The 22,336-nt window shown below is 50.6% G+C and overlaps 1 protein-coding gene across 1 annotated transcript in view; it reads right to left on the bottom strand.

Moving 5' to 3' along the window:
- SRP9 (signal recognition particle 9kDa) overlaps window positions 1–5,310 on the bottom strand; it is an 8,470-nt gene extending 3,160 nt beyond the window's left edge. Inside the window, exons 1-2 of the mRNA XM_004691031.2 lie at window positions 5,120–5,310; window positions 834–902 (exon numbers count right to left, since the gene is read on the bottom strand). Of these exons, the coding sequence (XP_004691088.1) occupies window positions 834–902; window positions 5,120–5,191 (141 nt within the window). The 5' untranslated portion in view covers window positions 5,192–5,310. The remainder of the gene's footprint in view (window positions 1–833; window positions 903–5,119) is intronic.
- Window positions 5,311–22,336: the final 17,026 nt, after the last annotated feature.

Genomic DNA, 22,336 nt, shown 5'->3' with positions numbered 1-22,336 from the left:
CGACCAAGACTGGGCGCAGGCGGGCGACAGTGCAGCTAAGGCCAGTGAGATGCTCACCCACACAGGCTGCTGTGAGGAGAGCACACGGCCAGGCGCTCATTAACTTACAGGCAGTCAGGGAACCAGAAGAAAAATACAAGGAAATAGCTACAGAAAAATATTTGAAAATACAGAAAAATCTGGAAATAGCTACAGACATGGGCAGTGCTGGCCTGCAAGGCGAATGGATCACTCCGGAAGCGGCAGGGAAGGAGTCGAGGCAGAGCCTGTGGCAGTCCACACTTGGGGGACACATCAAAAAAGAATTCAGAAAGGAAATCTGATAACAAAGAGCCACAGAAGCCGAAACAACAATCTCCACGAGTGTTTTCTGAATCAAAATGGTCAGGGCAACTAGGAGATAAACTGATGAGGCAACTGGGTCTGAAAACCCAGGGCTCTAAGTTCTCACCAGCAGTGTCAGAGGAAGGCGAAATGCAGACGGTTAAGGAGCGATGGCATGTGAGGAGAAGTCTAGAACTTTCGTTCAAATGGCATCACTTGGTCTACAGAAACCTCTAACCTTCTTCCACCCAGTTCCTGTCTCTATATTCCTTTTGCTGAAGGTCTGAAGAGAACAGTTCCTAAACTACAGCTGACACACCAGACTCATGAAGCAGGCTATTTCGCCAAGAGCCTATAAGAGCAAGTTCTAGAGTAGGTTCTTTACTTTGGAATGAAATGCAAAATAAGCACCCTAATAGGCAATCGCTTAAATTCTATGTAGTTAATTTCAAACAAATGATAACTCAAGCGCATCTGAAAGTATGCAACAAATAAAAATGTATACTTACAACTAAATCATCTGTTACTTTAATACACAAACTCCCATCAGAATGCCTATATTTGAGAACCACACGTGCCTGAAATAAAAATACACATTTAGAAAGTGAGGTCAGAAGACATTTCTTATAAATAATTTAGTCTTCAGGTGGGCTAAAAGGGATTCTTTAGAACAGCCAAAACATCAAAAAAGAACCTTAACTATAAACTTATTGTTATTGCAATGAGGTAGAAAACAGCATTTAAGGTCATTTCTGTGTTGCTATAATTGCCCTTGCAATTATGGCCTGTACCCCAGTTCTTACATGCACACATAGACAAATCTTTATAAAAAATACGTAATTGCTTTTTAAAAAGAATTAAAAAAAATTTATTTATGCATCCAGAACTGGGGTACAGGCCAGAGATGCAGGGGTGGTGAAAGGCTTCATTAGAGACAGAGCGGGGAGCAGAGCAGGCAGATCAACGATTTACACTGCTGAGGGGAGCAGTGGGGAGACAGGAGAGGTCTGCTGCGCCATGGGGGTCAGCTACGGGGCCGGCCAGCCAGCTTGCGGTGCTGCGTCCTAACCCTTTGGGCCACCAGGGAGGGCCCTAAAAAGAATTTTCTTTAAAGGTCGGATTATTTTATTTGCTGTCAGTATGAAGAGACAGATCAAAAATTCCTAGAATGCATCTATAGACTTTTGAAGTGGTTTGGCATGTTTTACCAGAAACATATACTGAAGGGGATCACAGTACATCACCCCAAAACATAGCATTTTTGTAAAGATCATTCTGAGTGCAGGCAGCTATCTCTCTGCCCTTTCTAGGCTAAAGACAGGACATAATGAACTTCTGTAGAGGAGACAAATTTCCAGATGAGGGACCCCCACCCCGCCTTACCAGGAAGAGAGGTATCCTCTCCTTAACAAACTATGCTCGACAACTCTTACTCACCACACATTCCCACAACTTCAGCTCCCCCAGAAGCCCTGAGCTTCATTCAGCATCTTCTGATGCCGTATCACCCCGTTAGGGTGCCGAGGTCCCAGCTACTGACTGCTTCCCGGGCCACATTTCTTTGTGACTCCCCAAACACACTATCTGTAACCAGAGTGGGCTTTTCCCCTCCTGCTGACCTGCTTTTGTCAGTTTACTTTGCAGGACCCCAGCTAGTAAACTTAAGAGGATAAAAGAGAAAAGTTTTTCCTTCCCCACAACTGCAGCACGTTTTGTCACAAAGGAATGATAAGAAAAGGGAAAACAGCGGAAAAGGCTAGATAAGTCTACAATTCCTCAGGAAACGTCAACAGCATTGTGTCAAATGCTGTATTTTCCGCTTTCCCATGACTCTCAAGCAGTGGAAGCAAAATATTCAGCAAAGCAAAATCGCGTCTTTACTGCAATGGCGCAACATGATGTATTTGGAAGCTCCCACTGACAGCCTCTCCCCAAGCTAGAATAACTCCTGTGTCTTACAGTGCCATGTCATAGGCCACCTGGTTCTATCTGTTGAGCTCTTAAATTCAGATTTGTGTATTAAGAAAAAACCCTAGCACTCCAGAAACAGAAAGAAAGTAAAATTTAAAACTATACCAAGTACAACAACTTTGTAAAGTTTTAACTCTGCTAAAAGAATACTCACTAGATCACTCGGAGAGGTCACGCGCTACCAGAGCTAACGTTTCTAACGTAAGGGACACCCTGATGACCATGTCAGATCCACAACAAGAGAAAAGTCAACGTTCTTGCTCTCTTAGGAACTTTTTTTAGACAAGATTTATTTATTTATGCTTACAGAACTGGGGTACAGGCCAGAGGAGCAGGGGGGTGTGAGGACTCACTGCAGACAGAGGGGCGAATAGGCAGATGGACTGAAACACACTGCTGAGGGGAGGTGCGGGGACTCAGGAGGGGTCTGCTGTGCCACACGGGTCAGCTGCCAGGCTGGGGACTGTATTCAGCCCTCGAGGGGCCTTCGTGGGCAGCACTGAGACTCACCTCCTGGGCCACCAGGGAGGCCCTTTGGAACTTTTAACTCAACCAAGCAAAACAAACACACGGCAACGTGAGCAGTCTCCTGAAGGTGTGACAGACAGAACAGTGGGAGCGCACAGGTGGTTACGCTGAGGGCGGGCGTGAAGGGCTGTGTGGAGGCGGCTTTGAATTGCGTTGCTTTCCTCTGAGGAAAGTAAGAGAAAGGCTGAGGAAGCAGTCGGAGGAATCAAACTGAAGTCTGACGGCTTCTGTAGCTTCAGCCACTGGAGCTCTAGATGTGGAAATGGTGGGCGATGCCACCAGAGACTAGCGAGGGTCAGACGGAGCTGGAGGCTGGACTTGACCCAGCAACAGATGACAAACCAGGTTCTAAGCAGGAAACTTGACAACTAAACTCGTGTGCTGCGCAGACAGTGTGGCTGAGGGCAAAGGAAGGATTAAAAGGCAAGCGGGTGACCTGGGCGGCCACACGTGGGCCAGCAGGGACACCGGCTTCAGTCACCGGAAGTAAGAGAACGACGCTAGATGGCAGGTGTCACCAACTGGCCAGGTGTGGTGGAGAGAAAGGCAGAATCTCCAAACGGATCCCCACGAGGTGTGGCCACCTCCTTTCTGACCCTGGCAGTACCCGCCGAGGGAAAGGCACGGGCCTGGAGCTAAGAATATCTGCCCCAACTGCCTCATCTCTGGCATGTTGTTCACAGGAGTGAATCTTTTTCTCGTTTTCTCTACGACCAGCACCATATTCTTACAATACTACTGTTGTAGAAGATTTACTTTATTTATGCCAACAAGAGCCGGGGTGCAGGCCAGAAGTGTGCGAGAGAGGATTCAGCAGACAGAGCGGGGAGCGTAACAGGCAGATGGGCCGAAACACACTGAGGGGGCAGCGGGGCCAGGAGCGACCAGCCGCCCCCGGGGTCCCTCCCTTATGTGGGTTTGAGCCCGTGCTGCAGTGGCCGGTGACAGCTTCACAGTGCTGCGACTAAGTCCTTGTGCCACCAAGGAGGCTCCCATGTGAATCTGTATATTCTTTACTACCTTTTCAGGTACTTTTAGTTTACTTCATGGGTAAATTTGGACAAAAATCCTGTACTGTTCATAGGACATACTGCTTGAATGAAGAAGCAAACGCGCCTTGGACGAGGGGAGTCAAACGGACAAGCCAGAAATCAAGTGCCATACAGCAAGTACTTGATTTCAAACGTAATTAACCTCATCATTTATTGTCGCATCGTTTTATTGTAAAGAATGCAACTAAGAATGTTTTACCATTTCTTGTTACTTACCTAAAAGTCTAAAGCAGGATAGTTAGGCCCTCCCTGGTGGCGAGGGGTTAAAGCACAGCACTAGGAAGCTGCCTGCAGCCCCTGCAGCAGTGGACAGTTCAAGCCCTGGCCAGGGAGTGACCCTCAGGGCGGGGCAGACCTCTCCTGCCGCGCCTCCCCCCCCCCAGCAGTGTGCTTCAATCCATCTGTCTGTTCTGCTCCCCACTGTCTCTGGTGCAACATGTCACAGCCCGCACCTCTGGCTGCACCCCAGTTCTTATAAGCATAAATAAATAAATCTTTAAAAACAGCAGGATATTTAACTAACAAGGTGTTGGATCAAATGATTTTTATATGTGATGGTAAAACAGAGAGAGTAAGAAAGACCAAAATCTGAATGCTAAATCACCACCCCCTTGGAACTCTTTGCTTTTTAAATAATGAGCTGACTTTTGGTACCCACCTACGTTTTTGTGGGGGCCATGAATGGATTTCAGGGGAGCATGACCCCCTAAAATTGTGTGCAAATTGTGTGCTTTTCTGAGGCAGAACGCCAGCCTCCCCATATTTTCAAAGGCACTGGTCTCCAAAGAATCAGAAACCACCATTGTAAGGGGTGTAGACACCCCCAAATCGGGCCTTTCAAGAATGTCCCCAGGGGTTGCAGAAAAGCTGCTCTAAGTCAAGAACCCTGAAGCCCTGCAGTGAGACCACGAAGGGAAAGCAGGCCGAAGACAGGGCGGAGCCGGGGCTAGAGACAGACACGTAGCCCAGAGGGAAGCCGAGGGAAGGAAGCTCCGGGGCGGGGGGCGGGGTCGGCTTTACAGCCGGGCGCGGACCCCACCTCGGCCGCTGCCTGGGTCAAGGCCTCTCCGGCCCTCGATCGGGCATGACCCCAGCACCACGCCAAGGACGACCCGACCTGGCGGGGTTGCTCTCTGCCCGCCTCGCGGCACCTTTTGGGGCGCTGGCGAGCCCCTGGGGGCCGAGCGACCACAGGGAGGCGCCTGACTGCGCGCGGGGGCCCAGCGGTCCCGCCAGAAACTTACCTTCATGGGCTCGGCGAGGTAGAGTTTCTCGGCCGCGCGACTGAACTCCTCCCAGGTCTGGTACTGCGGCATCGTGGGTCTGCGGCAGAAGGCGAGGCCGGGACCCGAGGCAGCAACCCGCCGCCTACCGACCTCCCGCGGGCGACCACCCACCGACTCAGCGGGCGCAGCGGCTCGAAGATGGTGGCGCCACCTCACACCAACACCCCACCCCATTGGACGAGCCGGATAGCTCTCGCCCAATGGGAGGAAGGGATGCTGCGAGGGGGCGGAGCCAGAAGTGTGAACCGCTGAGTCGGTCCAGAGAAGTCGAGCGCAGGCAGACGGCGGGGGCTACAGCGCCCCCTGTAGGAATGGGAGGAGCTGGGGTCGGGCGTTCGCTTCCGTCGCCCTTGAGGCGGGACTGCAAGGGGGGGATACCCAGCGACCTCCACCCAGCGCTGGAGAGTGAGGACCGAGGCTGTGGGGTCTAGCTGCCACACCCGCATGGCGCAACCGCAAAATGAACGATAGGAGCCCCCCCGATGGCGGACGTGTTTAAACACCGCATTATGAAGCTCGCCAAAGCCACTGCTGCACGAGTTCGATCCCCGGCCAGGGAGTGACCCACAGGGCACAGCAGACCTCTCCCGACCCGCCTGCTGCTCCCCTCAGCAGAGTGCTTTAGCAGTTGTGCTCCCCTCTCTTTCTCTGCAGTCCTTGCACCTCTGGCCTGTTCCCCAGTTCTGTATGCATAAATAAATAAATCTTTAAAAAATAATAATAAACGTCAGGCATCAATGTCGGGACAGTGGGACCCAAGGGAAGGACGACCCCTGGGGGTCGCGGAGAACGTGGCCGTAGGGCCCAGCTGGGCCTCCATTGCCGTGGAGGATGTTTACCAGCTGGGCAGGGAGGGCAGGTTTCCAGGCTGGGTCCAGAGCTCCAGGGCCTGTCACCTGTAGGGGGTCGGGGAGGAGGAGAGGAGGGGAGAGAGCAGCAGGGGACGAAGCCAGATTGTCACATCTTCCGGGATGAGAAACCTGCACTTCGTTCTCCAGGCAGTGGGGTTACACAGGAGGGTATCCTTCTTTAGTCAAGCTTACTGAGGAGCATTTTACATACGTTAAAACACACTGGTCATAAACATATGGGTTGGTGAAGTTTGACGAATACATACGTGTGTATATGAATATATATATGTGCATATATGTTTATCTCCCCCCTGCTTTTTTACATTCCGTTCCCTTACCCATACCCCCAGTCTCCTGGGCTTTCTGCCCCTGTAATTAGTTACTTCTGTCCATGCAAGGGCTTTAAGTAAATTTGCATTTTACAGGGCTCCTGCTGCGTCTAAGACTGAACTGATGTGGTGGTCTAGAGGGAGACTTTTCACGACGCCTGGCAGCAATAGAAGCATGGCTCTAAATTAAGACACTAGCTTAGAGATGAAGCAGGATGCTTATTTGAGAGTTGCTTGGGGAGTGGTGTGGGGTATGAAAGAGAGGAAAGAACAGAATGACTCCCAGTGGACAGGCGGTAGCATTGACTGAGACAGGATTGGGGGAGATTGTGGAAGACGATGAATTTTGTTCTGGACTTGATGGTTTTGAAGTGTCTTTGGGATGTCCAGGTGGAACTTTCTGGTAACTTAGCTGGGTATCTCTGTCGGAAACACAGAAGTGGTATGGAAGAGGGGGCATGAGCAGTCGGGTCTTTGCTGTCTCCTAGGGAGAAGGCATAGCATAAGAAGGCCAAAGACAAACCCTGCTGTCTCCTAGGGAGAAGGCATAGCATAAGAAGGCCAAAGACAAACCCTGCGAGGCAGCCACTTGTGTAGGAAGCCAGAGAGAGGGAGGCCGAGAAGGAGTTATCAGAGCTAAAAGGGGACTAACAGTTGGTGAGCAGTGAGGGGGGAGGGCTCTGAGGAGGGAGCAGTCGATCAGGTGGTGGACAGGATGCAGGTGGTCAGGTGGTGGACAGGATGCAGGTGCAAAGCCTGAAATGAGTTAATTGTACTTGTTGGGAAGTCATTGGTGACCTTGGCCAGAGGAGCTTCGGTGGGGCTGGGTTTGGGTAGAATGGACTGGAAGAGGCTGGAGAGCTTTCAAAGTGAAGACAACTGTTCTAGACTCACTGTCATAAGAGCACAGCCATGAAGAGGAGGAGAGAGATGACTCGAAGTACTGGTAGAGAAAGGGTGTTGTTTTTTAAGAAGGGAAGACTTTATGAGGGGATCATGAGGGATAGGGAGACTAAAACATAAGAAAAAGAGGAAATCAAAGTCTCAGGGGAGAGGTGAAGGTAAGGACCAAAGGCATGAAAACAGAAGGGTCATCATGCCTCTGGGTGACTGGGAAGATACAGGGGTAAGTGAGCAGATAAAAGGGCCAAAAGCAAGTTTATTTTTTTAGCCTTGTAGTAATTTCCTTATATATATGTATATGTGTATATGTATATCCCCACCATCAGGTCACCCCTGTGCTCTTCCCTTCCCCGTTTTGATCCCTCTTCCTCCCTCCCCTGCAGAATGTCCCTGATTTATAGTTGTCTGTTTATTTTTGTTTTGTTGTGTTATGTTTTTTATTGTTATTATTTCCCCCAATCCCTCATTTGCTTCCCCCATATTCCCCCTATAAGTGAAACTAGCTGATATTTTTCTTTTTCCTCCTGACTTATTTCATTGAGCATATTTCCCTCTAGCTCCATCCACGTTGCTGCAAATGGTATGAGTTCATCTTTTTGATGGCTGAATAGTATTCCATCTCATCTATAAACCACATCTTTTTGACCCAGTCATCTATTTTGGGCATTGTTTCCAAGTGTTATCTATTATAAAAAGTGCTACAGTAAACATAAGTGTGTAAGTATCCTTTTGAATGAATAATTTTCATTTTTAGAACTGTAACTGGTGATATAGCAACTGGCTAGCTGGAGCACAGCAAGTTTGTCAGGCAAATAAAAGTCTTGCTCTCGGCCGCCATTCACGGCCTTGGGGCTGTTTTCATGGCCTTCCATTGGGTCCCATGCCCACCACACTTTGCCTTCTGTCTGCCCAATCACTGAAGCTGCTTTCCCAGTACCTGGCGCTCTTGTGGGTCACTACTGACCTTCATGTGCCCAACTCAGAGGGCAAGTCTCCACCTTCCTCAGAAGTTGCTACTCTTGTGCTCCCTGGCCACCTTCACCTTCCCAGACCCTTAGCTCTTTAAACCCCATTCTCCTCCCTCTTCAACTGGCCCTCACCCTGCCAGGGCTCTGCCTAGCTGCCTCAGCCTCCTGTTCCTTCAGCGCGGGCCACAGTGCCAACCAAGCTTTCATTTCTCCCTCTCTTGTTCTTCCTGAGGATGCCCTGTGGGCTTTCACTCCTGCCTTCAGGGGAGCTTCTCCTGGACTCTGCTCAGCCCAGACACCTTCCCTGAGCTTCAGATTCACGTGTGCCTATGCCTGCTGGGGGCCTGCCCAGCCATGGGCTAACTCGAGTTGAACTGTGGGATGAAAACAAATTCTTGACAAATGGAAGCAATTTATAAGCCATAACTGTGGTTCCTTTTTCAAACCTTATTTTACTGCTGCCATTGTGAGGAGCAAAGTAGCTTCAAGCTAATGAAGCCAGGGCAGAGACAGAGTGCAAATTCACAAATACCTATAGCTGCGGATGGGAAATGGGCCACGAAAGGGCGAGAGGCTGTCATCCAACAGATTCGGCAGTTCTGAAAGGACTTCCCTCCCCTCCCTTTTTCTCAGAGGAGGAAGGCTTTACCTTGTTTTCTAAGGTAGAAATGGCATTGTTTTTGAATTCTGCTGGAAGCTTTCGGGCCTTCTTTGTTCTCTTCAGTTGTCCTCAGTTGTCCTTCAGTTGTCATAGCGTTCCAGACTAGGAACAGGTGTAGACTCCTCGGTGGATTCTAATGTTGATAACGGCAGGAATAGTCCCCCCGGCTGCCTGCATGCCCGGAACTCGCGTCACTGTTGATTTTTACACATTTGATATTTATGGACCCCACTGTCTGCCCGGAGTCCAGGTCGCCGCTGTTGTGACTCCCAAGTTTCATAGATTCAAAGCGAAGCAATCTGGGTGGGCAAACCTGGTAAGTCAAGCAAGAAAATGGTTGGCCCAGGAGCGGTGTCCAGAAGGCGCAGGAGGTATAACCCTTAGGGCTCCCAGACACCCGCAGAGGGCCTGGGCAGCTCCCGCCGTGTCCAGTGGGGGGCAGTGGTGTGCAGAAAGTTACCGCAGACACCTCTTTTCCAAGGAGATGGTCCCCCAGCTGAGCTGGGGTAGCTGTTGGTGTACTCCCTTCTGTTCAGTCTCAATACCTCCTGTCTGAGAGAGGAAGACAGCGACTCCGGTTTCTATGAACTTCCAGTGCAGTTTGCTTCTTTCATTACTACTGAGCACTTCTTCCAAATCAGTTTCAGTGAGGACTGAGCTGTGCACCAGAAGCTGGAGAGCTCTGCCGAGCAGAGGAGGGTGTGGGGGTCAGGCAGCTTTACAGAGAATCAAAGCTGAAGGCAGAGCAAGCCTACACCCCTGCCTCCAGCTAAGGCCGGGCTGAGGGTCCGGTATCACAGGACAATGGAAGGTGTGACCGAATCGGGTGCCAAGAGCAGTTATCCCTGGTGTGTCTGTGGGAGCAGCACAGGGCTGATCCCGAGCGCCCAGCACTCTGGGCTCTGGGATCAGGAGCCCCGCGTCGCCCAGGGGGAGTCGGAGTGCTGACATTTCCATACTTTGGGCCGGTAATAATCCCTTTAAAGGGAGGCAGATTCCAAGCAGAACAAACACACCTCAAAAAGCAACAGGGAAAAAAGCCTCGTGTTTTCCAAGGGCGTCGAGGGAGAACGGGGCTCAGATTGAGCCCTGGGGATCAGAAAGGCCACCCTCAACGCTGCCTCCTCTGGGGGAAGCTGGGTCGGGTCAGGTCAGACGGTGGCCCAGGCCCGGCCGCTGGCTGCTGGACAGCCAGAGGACATGGGGGGGGGGGACCACAGATATTCTGGAGGCTCCTGACTTGTCAGCTCCATCTGAAACTGATTAAAATGAAATTCAAGCCCAAGTAGCTGGGAAGAAAAGGTCAGAATATTCCCCCGTCCCCACCTCAGCACACTGCTCCTGGCCTGTATCCCATCACCGCTCAGATTTCCCCTTCCCAGGGCGCTGCCCAGACACCCAAGAGAATGGGCCCATTGTGGATGAGACCAACCAAAATAGCAGCATCTTCTGTTCTCTGCCTTAGGGAGATTCGCTCCAAACCCCGAAGTCCCAGTTGTGGACGACAATGGAAGTTGTTGTTGCAGATGAACCATCCCAGCCCACGAGGCAGGTAGGCAGAAAGCCGAGCGGTGGGCCGGGCTGGGAGTCAGCCCATTCGCCCAGTGAGCAGTCAGGCGGGGTCCTGTTCACCACCAAAGCAGCACAGCGGGGAAGGCGGGAGGGGGCAGCCAGCGTGGGGGCCGAGGGGTCGCCGCAGGGACGAGAGGCTAGGACTCACGCTTCAGTTATTTCTAGGCTGGTAAATGCTATTTTTATCATTTTTTAAATGCTCCGGATTTTTTAAAACCATGCATGCCCTGGAGCATTTGGGTGAACAGTGCTTGCGTTAATTAATGAATCAGATGACATCTCTCAGCAGTGGGCTGTGCTGTGGAAACTCTGGCGGGAGGCTGGGCCGTGGTGACTGTGGACTCTTGATTGATCACAGCTGTCATGTCCTCGGCCACTGGTACAGCAGGTCAGCCAACGCACGGCAGTGGTCACTTGGGTGCTGGGAGGGGCGGCGGCAGCACGCGGACCTGGCGGTCTGGAGGCACCGTCACGTACAGAGCTGACACCGAGTCACGGGTCAGCTGGGCGGAGGGGACAGGTTCGGGGTGGGGCGGGGGCATAGACTGAAGACTCAGGGGCAGATTGTGGCTGACCGCAGGCTTTCAGAAGCAGGGAGGGTGTGAGCTAAAGCACACAGAAGAGCTTTTACACATCAGGTGCGCCATCCCCAGGTGCAGGTTCCCAGGTGTGTATCCCAAGGTGCAGGTTCCCAGGTGCGCATCTCCAGGTGCTTGTCCCCAAGTGTGCGTCCCCAGGTGTGCGTCCCCAGGTGCACGTCCCCAGGTGGGAATCCCCAGGTGTGCATCCTCAGGTGCGTGTCCCCAGGTGCGCATCCCTAGGGGCTGGGGCACCTGCAAGGAGGTGACCTTGGAGCGAAGATGCCTTAGACCTCTGGGTTGGCTGGAAAAGAGGGTGTTGGAATGGGCCGTGACAATGGTGAGGAAGGTCCCCCCAGTCACAAGGGGAGGGGTTGGCCTGGGGGCTTAGTGCGGCCTGGGGAGGGGGGGGAAGCAGAAGGGTCCAGGTAACAGCCTTCCAAGTAAAGGGAGAAAGTAACCTGCCAAGCCCAGCACACAAGGTGACTCGGAGGCCAGGTGGGGGACAAGCCCGGCCCCTGGAGTGGTGGGTGGCTGGGTGACCGTCCGCCTCCTTCCTGGCCAATCCAGAGTCGGGTCCACAGCTCCCGACCCCCCCCTCCGTGACCACTCTCCAGGCACCATGATCCCCTTGCCCAGTTTCTTTCCTTTGCTCTTACTCCCTTCTCACTCTATCCAGCTGCCCAGCCCAGAAAGAGGAAACACAGAGAGACGCGAAGCTTTTGTTTCAGCACAAAGACGGGGTGTTCTGCCTCTCTTGCCTTTGGCCAGCTGGGAGCCCAGAGGTGTGTTGGGGTCTCCCCTAAGCTTCGCTCCCCACCTTCTGTCTTAAGGGCAGGGCCTGGGAGGGGAGGCGCTGACCTTTGCAACCAAATACCTCGGAGCTGGCCACAGGGCCGTGCAGACAGACCTGCTGGGTAAATGTTTGCTGATAACTAGCAGCGGACCTCCACCCCCCAACCATGTTTAAGGAAAATAGTCCTTAATCACTGGCCAACGGGCTTTCTGTATCTTTAGAGCTGTTATCTCTGGCTTATGTGTTGGGTCTGTGGACCGATCTTATGCCCAGGGGTGAGGGGTGACAGGTAAGGGTGAGGGGTGAGGGTGAGGTTGAGGGTTGGCTTCTGAGCCTCCTTTCTTTGGGTCCTAGGTCACCCACACCCTCACAGGCACTCCTTTCTTCCCTTGCAGTTGAAAACCCCTGAGGCTCTGGAAGTGGAAGCCCTTTTGCAGGCAAGACTAAGGCTGCGACCACGTCCGTGTGTAAACTGAGGCCAGCCACTCAACGCCTGCCTGTCCTCCCAGCAAGGCCCAGAGTCACTCCAGCTTCTTGGCACCTTTCATCATCACCAGTAAATTGTAGCTGGTCCTTCCTCCCCTGGCCGGGAAGCTGGAGTCCCTGGCCACCCATTTCCACTCCCGATCTTGTCTGTCCAGACCCCCGAGGCAACTGGAGTTTGGAAGGCCGAATCACTATTGCACTATTGGGGTGTGGAGGTCCGCTGCTAGTTATCAGAGAGAGCGTCCTTCAGGGGCACGCACCTCTGCTTCCAGACAAGAAGGGGGCAGAGGTCGGGAAACAGCGTTGGAAATGCAAAGCCGCGTGGGGTCCCTGGCCTTCTGGGAGGCATGGCCCAGAGAGGCCCGGCTCTGTGCTACACAAGCCCAAACAGAAATGGCCAGGCTGTCCACACTGGCCTGGGAGCGCCGTGTCAAGCACAGACAGGCCTTTAAAAAGCCTCCTAACTTCCTGGGGCTGGAGGTGGGGGAAGTTCGGGCAAGTGGCTGCTGATTGCTGTTGCGTCATTCTGGGGCAGTTCCAGGTGGCAGGCGCCATGGCCTCACCTGGGTCCAGAAGCGGAGGACATGGGCTCACGTTCCTTGAAACTCCCCACATCCAACTCCTGTGCGCTGGCCTGGTGCTGGGAAGCCTCACAGCTGCTCTGGGCTGGCAAATCCTTCCCCGTGCTGACTTGGGGCTGTTTGGATCAGGGTGTTGGTGAAGCGGAGTTTTGGCAAGAACCATGGCAGCCACTGCCAGGAAGGAGGCTGAGGGGAGATAATTAGACCTGGTAATTGCTTTTTACTTTTTATGGGCAATAGTGACTGAACCGGAGGAGAAGACACAGAAGAAAGTCGTCCTCGGGAGGAAGGCTAGACCACCCCGGCTTGGGGGAAAGAGCTGGTCCCCCGCCGGCCTAGCGCTTCCTGCCATGGTTTGCCTGGAACATTTATATGGCTGTCAAATGATTCCCCGAACCCCACGCAGGCCCCACCACCACTCTGTGGGCTCTCAGCCGCCACGTCCAAGCTCGCCTGTGTCCCCGAGGCCCGGGTGACTCCAGGGGTAGCCTTTCAGTGGACGGCCCGCCTCTGGCTACTCCAACAAGAGACTGTGGGTGTGCTGGGGGGGCTGTGTGCTGGGGGTGGCTATGGCAAAGGATTCCATTCGAGGCTTTTGTTTCTGGGCAGTGCTGACTCAGCATTTCCCCCAGATCAGTTTGCTCTCTGGGCAATTTCCAGTCCCTCCAGCTGGCCATTTCTCCAGACCAGATGGTTCACATTAGATCCCAATTTGCAACTCGCCACCCTTTGTGGGCATGTGTTCTGGGTTTGCCCCGACCTGATCAGCTGATTCCCTGAGACCTTCTGGGGAGTGTTCACCTTTTGATTCCAACTAGCATATCACACATGAAGTTGCAAGTCAGATTTCCAGTTGGGGTGAGGAGCCCATTCGTTCCAAGCCCAGAGACACAAGTGTGGTCCTGGGAGACTGAAGAGGGGGGGGTCCCCACAAGTGCTGCATGAGGTCCTTGGGGGCAAGGACTGCCTTTAGAAGGGCCAGTTGCTGGAAGAGGCGGAGCCAGGTTGGAACCAGGGTTCTGTCCCCATGGCTGTTTAATGTGTTGGGGAAAGCTGAGGACCGGATGATTCACAAGTTTGTTCTGAGGCTCTTGCCCTAACCAGGTTAGCTTCCCTCCTTTCATGCTGCCAGTCCGTTTATTCAGCAGTGACTGCGTGCACTATGGGTCAGATGGGTGCTTAGGGCTCAGGAGTGAGGGTGAATAGAAACTCTTGCCTTCAGGGGATTTACTGACGAATGTCTGAGATAGGCAGACACCTCAGAGACGTTGCCAGGTGGGTTCAGACCACCTCAGTGAACCCAGTTTTGAAATAAAGATAGGCATGCAGTTTTTTGTTTTTGTTTTTTGGCTTCCCAGTGTACATAAAAGTGTGCTTATACTATTATATAGTCTATCGAGCATGTAATAGCATCTTATCTAAAAAATAATGTAATATGTTAACTAAAAATACTTTATTGCTAAAAAATGCTAATCATCATCAGAGCCTTCAGTGAGTCAGTGCTTTTGCTGGTGGCAGGCCTTAGCTCGATGCTGATGGCTGCTGACTGATCAGAGATGTGGCTGTTGAAGTGGAGTGTCTGGGACCATTTCTTAAGTAAAGACAACAATTACATCTGCTGCGTTGATTGATGACACCTTTCAGGAACAATTTCTCTGTAGCATGTAATGCCATTGTTGTATTTTACCACCATGAAACTTCTTTTGAAGCCGGAGTCAGTTTTCTCAACCCTTCTGTTGCTTAATCAACTAGATGTATAGGATATTCTAAATTCTTTGTTGTCTTTCCGACAATATTCACAGCATCTTCCATAGCAATAGATTCCATCTCAAGAAGCCACCTTCTTTGCTCCTCTGTTACAATCAGCTCTTCAACTGTTCAAGTTCAAGAGACTGTAGCAACTCAGCTGGGTCCTCAGGCTTCACTTAGGTCCTCAAACTTCCACCACATCGGCAGTACTCCCCCACTGACGTCATCCACGAGGCCTGGAATCAACTTCCTCCAAACTCCTGTTGAGGTTGACATGTTGACCCCCGCCCATGAATCACAAGGGTCTCAAATGGCATCTAGGATGGGAAATGCTTTCCAGAAAGTTTTCAGATCGCCTTACCCAAAGCCATCACAGGGATTGCTATGTATGGCAGCATGGCCTTACAAAATGCATTTCTTAAATAAAAGAGTTGAAACCGCTCCTTGTTCCCCGGACTGGACAATGGACGTTGTGTTAGCAGGTATGAAATCAACACTAACCTCGTACATCTCCATCAGATCTCTTAGGTGACAGGTGCCTGTCAATGAGCAGTAATATTCTGACAATTTCTTTTGCAGAAGATTGGCTCTCAATAGTGGGCTTACCGTACTTTGTAAACAAACCATGTTGTGAATCGATTTGCTGTCACCAGGCTTTGTTGTTCCGTTTAGAGAGCGCAGACCGAGTAGATGGAGCTGCGCTCTGAAGACCTCTACGAGTTTCTGCCTGGAAGCGGGCCCTGCCTTCGACCTCAGCTCGCCAGCTGCCTTAGCCCTAACAAAACAGTTGACTGGTTTTCGAAACTTTGAAGTCAGGTGTTGACTGCTCCTATCCAGTTATGACAGTCGTAGATGGGTTCTTCTCCCAGTATGAAGCTGTTTCATCTACACTGTAAATCTGCTGTTTCTGTCAGCCTCTTCAGCACTGAACTTCCTGCTGCCTCTCGGTTAGCTTTTGCTACATCTTCTTGCACTTTGACAGTACAAAGAAGGCTTCTTCCCTTAAACCTCGTGAACCAACTTCTGGTAGCTTCCAACTTTTCCTCTGCCGCTTCCTCACCTCTCTGACTTTGTAGAGTCAGAGATATTCAGGGCCTTGCTCTGGATTAGACTTTGTCTTAAGGGATTATTGTGGCTGGTTTGACCTGCTCTCTGGAACACTAAAACTTTCTCCACATCTGCTATATTGCTTTCTTATCATTCAAGTGTTCACTGGAGTAGCAATGACATTTCCTTCAAGAACTTTTCCTTTGCATTTACAGCAAATGGCCAACTTCCAGTCCATCCAGTTTTTAAACATGCCTTCCTCACCAATCATTTCTAGCTTTTGATTTTAAGTGAGATTCTTCCCTTTACTTGAACACTTAGATCCCATTGTGAGGTTATCTGTTGGCCTAATTTCAACATTGTTGTGTCTCAGGGCATAGGAAGGCCTGAGGAGAGGGAGCTGGCGGAGTCATAACTGGTCAGTAAATCAGTCAGAACACACACAACATTTACCACTAAGCTTGCTGATTTATAGGGGCGCTGTATAGGGTGCTGTAAAGCAGTTACAACAGTCACATCAAAGATCCCTGCTCACAAATCACCATATAGATGTCAGTAAAAAAGTCTGAACTAGTATGAGAATACCCGTATGTGACACACAGACAGGAAATGACCGTATGCCGTTGGAATTGCTCAATGGAAGGTTGCTCCAAACATACAATTTGTAAAAAAAAAAAAAAAAAGGCAAAATCTGTAAAGTACAATAAAGCAAAGTGCAGCAAGAGCAGGTAGGTGGTACAGAAAGAGAAAACTGGTGTCACTCAGTGATCAAGCACCCAGACTCAAGACACAAACAGCCCGTCCTATTCCTCAGCTCCCCTCAGGAATCCACAAGCTTTGGGCACATGACTCAGTCACCACCCTGCATCACCTTCCTTATCTGTACAATGGGAAGGATAATGACACCGACCTCAGTCTTTTTTGAGGACTACATTAGTTCATAAATGGAAAGTGCTTAGAACTATGCCTGTCAGTGTAAGGCAAGTACACATTTGAGGTTTGTTTCAAAGCTGCAGCAGTCAAAAGAGTTAATTTGATGAAGGAACTAAGAGAAGGGGTCATGTCAAAATCCCAGGCTCTGGGATCTGGACCTGTGCAATCAGGAAAGCTGCATTTGAGTTTAGCTTCATCACAATATAAATGTATATATGTATCTGAATATATATACACACGTGTAATATTACTCTTGAATAATTATGGCCTCATTTTGTTCCTTTTTTTAATTTTAAAGATGTATTTATTTATGCATACAGACAGGGGGTGAGAGGATGCACCAGGGGCAGTGGGGAGCTTAACAGGCAGAGTGACTGAAATCCACTGCTGAGGGAGCAGCGGGGAGACAGGAGCGGCCTGCCGTGACCTGCGGGCCCCCCCTGACTGCAGCGGCTGCAGACAGCTTCATAGTGTTGCACCGCTAGGAAGGGCCCTCGTTTTCTTCCTTTGTGAAGGGGGGGAATAATATCTTTCCTTCCAATCTCACTGGGAGAAAGGCAGAGAAACCAACACTGGAATCTATTGTGTGACGGTTTCATTCTGACATCGAGAGAAGTAATAACTTCTAAACATGTTTATATAGTTTAAAAAGAGCCGTAAACTGTAAAGTGCCACACACAAGAGAAGATGCTTTTCTCTCTACCTCCCCCACGCCCCTGGCCAAGATTGTGGGGCACCGGGGAGACAGAGGGCGGGCGTGCCGGTCCTGTTAATAATAGCAGGTACTGGCCCTTCCTGGGGGGTGCAGCGGGTTAAAGCACAGCACTGAGAAGCTAAAGCCTCTCCCGCATGAGTTCGATCCCGCCTGCCCTGGAGGTGACCACATGGCTGGCAGACCTCTCCTGACCTGCCCTCTGCTCCCCTCAGCAGTGTACTTCGTCGATCTGCCTGATCTGCCCCCCACTCTGTCTCTGGTAAATCCTCTCACCCTCCGCATCTCTGGCCTGAACCCCAGTTCTGTATTCATAAATAAATAAATCTTAAAAAAAAAAAATAGCAGGTACTGCTGTAGCACTGTTTCGCCTCCATGTGATTCACCACATTTCCATGCTATTTAGCTCCTGATTACTAAAGTTTGCGGCCACATAGGTGGCCGGTGATTTGCACAGGAGAAGGATCTGGGAGCATCAACAAGCACCAAGAGACGAACTAACCTTCTCAAAGGAAATTTCCCGGATACAAGCGGTGAGTTAACACAGGCCTTCCTGGCACAGCCCCGGGTTCCCCAACGCCCGGGAGCGTGGCTCTATCTCAGGCAGGGCTGCAGCAAGGCAGGCCCTGCACCCAGCTGGAGCTTCTGTCTGCAGGTGGGTGAGGAGAAGCCACATGTTTTGACTGAGGGGGGACGTCAGAGCAAGGGTGGGAGCTGGGGAGGGTTGGGGGAAAGGAGGGGGTGGTGGGAGGACGTGAGTCTCACTGTTCACCACCACAAGCTGTCTTCACAAGTCTCGCTGGCAAGGTTTCGGGACTCACTAGAGGATTCCAGGCCCGCTGGCCTGGCAACGTGTGGGGATGGGAAGTCGGCAGCAGAGCTCGTGGCACTGGGAGCTGCTTGGGAGGCTGGCCAACGCTAACGGGCTTACCAGCCGCTGCCCTGAATATCTGCCAGGAAGTTGTGAAATGAAAATTCAAGGACCCTACCAGAGCACAGAGACTCAGAAAGTGTGTGGGACGACTTGGCTGAAAGCGAGAATCCGTGGGGAAATCGGTCTTGCAGAACTCAAGCTGTGCCACTAAGATGAACCTGGGCAGCCTGGGCTCAGGCCTGGGCTCAGGCCTGTGCGGGGCTGGATGCGGGGGGAGGTGGGGCCTGCACGTGGTCGGGTGGTGCAGTGGGCCGAACCCCGGGGACCAGACATGATTCCCTGGCCCTGGCCACTGTTTCTCTAGACCCCTGTCAACCCAGGCTGCAAGGTCAGGAAGGGACACCTAAGAGCCTTTCTACGGATGCAGGAAAATAACCATGACCTTGGGGTAACCAACCTGAGTCTCACTGTGATTTGTTGATCAGCTGTGAGGATCAGTTGGAACAAAATGTGTGGGAACTGTCTGTAAACTAGGAAGTGCTTTATTATTATTTTACATTATTCTTCATTTTGTACATTTTTTCATCTCAGGTGCGACCCCCGTGGGCTTCCCACCACCTCAACACACACACACACACACACACACACACACACACACACATATACTTTTTTTTTTTCCTGATCCCTCACGCTCCTGCTATGAGTGAAACCATCTGGTATTTTTCTTTTGTTTTCTGACTTATTTCACTAAGCACGATCCCTTCCAGCTCCATCCATGTTGCAGCCAATGGCACGAGTTTATCTTTTTGACGGCTGAATAGTATTCCACGGTGTATATGCACCCCATCTTCTTGATGCAGTCATCTGTTTTGGGCATTTTGGTTGATTCCATGTCTTCCCTATTGTAAACTAAGAAGTACTTTAACTGGAAGCAGTTGTTCTGGGCACAGAACTGAAGACCCACAGACAAGAGGCGTGGCACCCTGTAGCCTGACTTGGTAAAGCCCAACAGCTCTTCTGAAGACTGAAAAATGCCACCTCTCTCATGGAGTTTCTTTCAGACTTGTCTGATGAGAACATCCCAGCTCCCGGTGGCCATCTGGGTTCCTAGTGAAAAGGCGTTTGCACACATCTCAGAGACAGCTGGTTTTCTTGTCAGGACAGGGTTTATCAGTGCCCTGAAGCAACTCTGGGCGGAGGGGAGTCTCCTCAGGCTGGGGACCTAAAAGGGGCCCTGTGTTCCGCAGGACTGGTGTTTATAACACGACAGTGTCTCTACCTTTTATCTAGCAGAAGTGAGTAATCTATCTGGGATATTTAACGAAAACCAGACATTACCTCACTGGTGTCTTATCCAGGGCTGCTCCAGTCTTCCCATTAATTCCAGTGAGTCGGGGTCCTTTACCATATCAAGCAGAAGTGAGGAAAATCCATAGAACTGCTTTGAGCAAGAGAAACACAAGGAACACACAAATCTGAAAAAACATTATTTGTATCAAAGTCTTCCACCCCATCCCCCACTCCCAAGTGAAAGTCTGTTTTCTTCATTTTGAGGGGGGAAAAAAGACAGAAATTCACCCCAGGCCATCCTGACTGACATCAGGGTTCTCTGCTCTCCCCTTCCCTCAGGGACGTGAAGCTTTTATGTGTGAAGCTGCGTTGCCTCACAGGGAAACCCCGGGAAATTCTAGCAGCCGCAGACCACCCCTCAGGTGTCGGTGACTGTTTTCTAACAGACGGGTGAGAGAGAGAGAGAGACTCAAGTGCTTGCTTACAGGCTTGGTGAGCGGCTGCCAGAGGACAGACGCAAGCAGGCGTGGGAGTCGCCCCCAGGTGTGGAAGGACCTGCCAGGTGGTTAGAGGTGGACTCACTCAGGGTGCTTCGCACTGGGAAGGACAGCCTGGTAAACCCACGGATTTACAGCAGCAACACTCAGGCCGGGCCCTCCCTGGTGGCGCAGTGGGCTAGAGCGCAGCATCGTGAAGCTGTCTGCAGCCCCAGCAGCAAGAGTTCGATCTCTGGCCAGGGAGGGACCCACAGGGCGCAGCAGACATCCTCCTGTCTCCCCGCTGCTCCCCTCAGCTGTGTATTTTAGTAGATCCGCCTGTTCAGTTCCCCACTCTGTCTCTGGTGAGTCCTCTCACCCTCCTCACCTCTGGCCTGGACCGCAGTTCTTTTGTCCGTAAGTAAATAAATCTTAAAAACTGAGGCCCAATGCAAACGTCCATATATCCAAAGTCACCACAAATCAGGTAACAGGAAGGAATAATTGTGAATTTGATGGGTGTCATCACAGAGAGATGACTGTATAAGCACAGTACCTAGCCATGTCTGAAGTCTGGGGTTTGCTGTACCATATGCTAGTGGAAACATAAGAGAAAAAGACAAAGTCAAGTAAGATAAAACCTTGGTAATGATTGAGTCAGGGTAGTGGATAAAGTGGTTTTATTATACGTTCTCTCAACTTTTGTAGATGATTAAATATTTTCATAATAAAAAACTAATAAAGATTGGCCCTCCCTGGTGGCGCAGCGGGTTGAAGCACAGCACTGAGGATCTGGGGCCACTTCCGCATGAGTTCGATTCCCGCCTGCCGCCTGCCCCGGAGGAGACCACATGGCGAGCCAGACCTCTCCTGGCCCGCCCGCTGCTCCCCTCAGCAGTGTACTTCGTCAGTCTGCCTGTTCTGCTCCCCACTCTGTCTCTGGTGAGGCCTCTCACCGTCCCTGAGCCTCTGGCCTGTACCCCAGTTCTGTATGAATAAATAAATAAATCTTTAAAAAAAAAAAAAAACTAATAAAGATAGCTTTTAATCTTGAGTTCACGTGTACACCGTAAACCTGGAACACACACGTGGATGTGTTACAGAGTTGTTTATAATAGAAAAACTGGAACAAGAAGAATTCAAGACATAGTCACTCAATGGTTAAATTTAGTGTATTTCATATATATGCATAAAACTGTAGCTAAATTTCTAAGACATAATAAAAATACTGAATAAAAAAAGCAAGTTGCAAAAGGATACGTATGTGATTACACCGTGTGTATAAATAATCTAAGCACAGTATTTTTGGCTCTTTATATGTCATAAGAGTACAAAAATAATTAGAAAGCCACAGGGCAGTAGAATAGTGCTTATCTCCAGGGGAGAGAAGGGGACTCAGATGATGCAGGAGTGTCTGTGCTTTTCATCCTTTGGGAGAAGAATTTAAGGAGTCTGAAACAAATTTATCAAAAGAATGGCATTTGGAAAGGCGCGATTACATTTAGGTGTTTATCACCTTGTTTTCTACGCTACTCTGCATTTTCGAAACATCTTTAACTTAAAATTTTTTATTAAGTTCAGAGTTCCTCCTTTCAAAATCGCACCTTTTTAAAGATATTATCAGAGTTATTTAAAGGTGAGAAGACTAATAATCTTCCACGTACAGAGATCAAAACCTCCTCTTTTCTTATGACATCAGCGTTGTTTGACGCAACTTCGGTGAAAACGAACCAGCTGATTTTTTTTCTTCCACGTCCGGGAGTCATTTTTCGGCCTCCCTCCTCATCAGGGCTAGTTCTTCAATTATTTCGAATTCGGCATTCAAGTCCATTAGCTGTCCGCTGGTAGCTCAACACAGTTCTTTTGATTTCCTATTTTCCTATTCCTAGTTCAATCAATAGCTTTTGTTCCCACGTCCTTTTGGCGTTTCCCTCTTCCCACTGAGTGTACCACAGAGAGAGCTGCCTGTTTGTCTTCCTGAGAGTCTGTGGCATTTTAGTTTTTGGCCGTCATTCTGGTGTATTCCCCTCTGAAACACCCTTTTGAACAATTATTTCTTTTTCTAAAAATATATTTATTTATTTGTGCACACAGAGCTGGGGTGCAGGCCAGAGGCTCAGGGGCGGTGAGAGGCTTCCCCAGAGACAGAGTAGGAAGCAGAACAGGCAGAACGGCGAAGTCCACTGCTGAGGGGAGCAGCGTGGAGACAGGAGAAGTCTGCTGTGCCCTGGAGGTCCCCTCCGGGGCGGGGGATCGCACTGAAGCCGCTGTGGCTGGCTGACTGGCTTGCAGTGCTGCGTCCTAACCCACTGAGCCACCAGGGAGGGCCCTGAACAATTATTTCAAACTCAAAAACCTTATGGTGGCCA

Source organism: Condylura cristata, unplaced genomic scaffold (genome assembly GCF_000260355.1).
Source record: "Condylura cristata isolate star-nosed mole 26May11 unplaced genomic scaffold, ConCri1.0 scaffold00029, whole genome shotgun sequence".
Classification (NCBI taxonomy): Eukaryota; Metazoa; Chordata; class Mammalia; order Eulipotyphla; family Talpidae; genus Condylura; species Condylura cristata.
Note: the sequence above shows the minus strand (reverse complement) of the source record. Positions and strands in the feature narration are given on the sequence as shown.